Raw genomic sequence first — 2091 nt, 5'->3', positions numbered from 1 at the left:
TATATTTTTTTTTTCATTGAATATAGATGGACATTGCTTCAACTCTGTTGGAAGGCGGAGCGAATGCTAATGCAGAATCTAAAGCAGGATTTACCCCATTACATTTAAGCTCGCAAAAGGGCCATTACGATATGACAAATTTGCTTATTGAACACGGGGCTGATCCAAATCACAAGGCTAAGGTAATTATTTTCTTTCTTTTTAAAATAAATTAATAAAAATAATAATAATAATAATAATATTATTAAAGTGAATCGAGAGAAAGTTTGTACACGTTTATGGTGTTGAAACTTTATAGCTTTAAACCTGCATAATGAATTGTTTCTTTTTTTTTCTTTTTTGTCAAATTTACTTTGGACATATGAATTTTGTAAAAAAAAAACCACGCACTAACATTTGCGTTTACCATATATAATATTTGATTAATAATTTGTTTCTTTTTTTTTTTCCTTCTCAGAATGGTTTAACAGCGTTGCACCTGTGCGCCCAAGAAGATTTCGTCAGAGTTGCATCGATACTCGTTAAAAATGATGCCAACGTTGAAAGTCAAACCGAAACTGGTTACAGACCGATCCACGTTGCCGCACATTTTGGAAATCTTTCTATGATAAGATTTTTGTTAAAACATAACGCCGAAATTGACGTTAGAACGGGACAAAATTATACGCCATTGCATCAGGCAGCACAACAGGGTCATGCTCATGTTGTTAGTGCATTATTAGAAGGAAATGCATCCCATAAAGCACGTACAAATGTGAGTTTAAATTATTATTAACAAATAAAATTATATATTTATATTTATTCATTTCTTTTTTATTTATTATTCTATTTATTTTATTCTTAAGAAAATAAACACGAGCCTGACACGTGTTAAGAAAAATTTAACAAATAATATTATATATATTTTTATATTTATTACATTTTTTTTCTATTTATTATTCTATTTATTTTACTGTTAACAAAATAATCACGAGCCTGACACGTGTTAAGAAAAATTAACAAATAAAATTATATATATTTTTATATTTATTACATTTTTTTTCTATTTATTATTCTATTTATTTTACTGTTAATAAAATAAACACGAGTCTGACACGTGTTAAGAAAAATTAACAAATAAAATTATATATTATATATATATTTATATATCTATTAATTTTTGTTCTATTTATTTTATTCTTAAGAAAATAAACACGAGCCTGACACGTGATAATTAAATCAAATCAAACGTAAATAACACGAATCAGACACACGTGGTTCAATAATTCTTAGATTATTATTTACAATTTATTAAAATAATTTTAATCATATCAATGTGTGTAAAAGAAACAAAATCTAATATCAATGATAGTCATTTTTGTTTCGTTTATTCTAATATGAAAGTAATGAAAAATTAGAAAATAGGACAAGGGGTTTAGTTAAAACATGTTAAATTGATATTTCTTTTAAATGATATTAATTTTTGGTTTTTTTGTTTAATTAGGATGGCTTGACAGCATTAAATATTGCTCAAAAGTTAGGATATATATCAGTTATGGAAGTATTGAAAGGTATGCCTTATGATAATTTAGCACCTGATAATAAAAATTGGGAAGAAAAATACAAAGTAATAGCACCGGAAAGTTTGCAAGAAACAAGTCTCATGTCGGATTCCGATGACGAGGGTGGTAAGAATATAATATTAATATAATAATAATAATAATTATTATTAAAATATTTATAATTTTTAATTACGTTTATTATAGCTTCTGATGCATTGATTAGTGAACAACCATACAAATATCTTACTGCGGATTTAATGAAAAGTTTACGAGATGATTCATTGCCAATCGATGTTACTAAGGATGATCCAATACATAGACAAAGTAAGTCTTGTTTATGTATATATATATATTATACTAATCAGAACGTGTGTGTTAATACGATCGATTTTCTATATATTTTTTATAGTTACGAAAGAAGAAAAACAAGAATTCGTTCAGAGTAATAATTATTGTTTGGCAGAAAACTTTGACAGTAATGATGCATTAAATTTAGGGTACGTAAAATATAAATATTAATATTAAATATTTCTAATGAAAATTATATATA

At 25.7% G+C, this 2091-nt stretch overlaps 1 protein-coding gene across 1 annotated transcript in view; it reads left to right on the top strand.

The window, feature by feature from the left end:
- Positions 1 to 2091, top strand: part of LOC106789620 (ankyrin-2-like) — a 42135-nt gene that overhangs the window by 17816 nt on the left and 22228 nt on the right. Inside the window, exons 14-18 of the mRNA XM_014753998.1 lie at positions 27 to 182; positions 458 to 754; positions 1484 to 1667; positions 1746 to 1865; positions 1951 to 2038. Coding sequence (XP_014609484.1) covers positions 27 to 182; positions 458 to 754; positions 1484 to 1667; positions 1746 to 1865; positions 1951 to 2038 — 845 coding nt within the window. The remainder of the gene's footprint in view (positions 1 to 26; positions 183 to 457; positions 755 to 1483; positions 1668 to 1745; positions 1866 to 1950; positions 2039 to 2091) is intronic.

This window comes from Polistes canadensis, unplaced genomic scaffold (assembly GCF_001313835.1).
Source record: "Polistes canadensis isolate GaletaPanama2010 unplaced genomic scaffold, ASM131383v1 scaffold_193, whole genome shotgun sequence".
Classification (NCBI taxonomy): Eukaryota; Metazoa; Arthropoda; class Insecta; order Hymenoptera; family Vespidae; genus Polistes; species Polistes canadensis.
The sequence above is the reverse complement of the archived record's forward strand: the minus strand, read 5'-3'. Positions and strand labels throughout refer to the sequence as shown.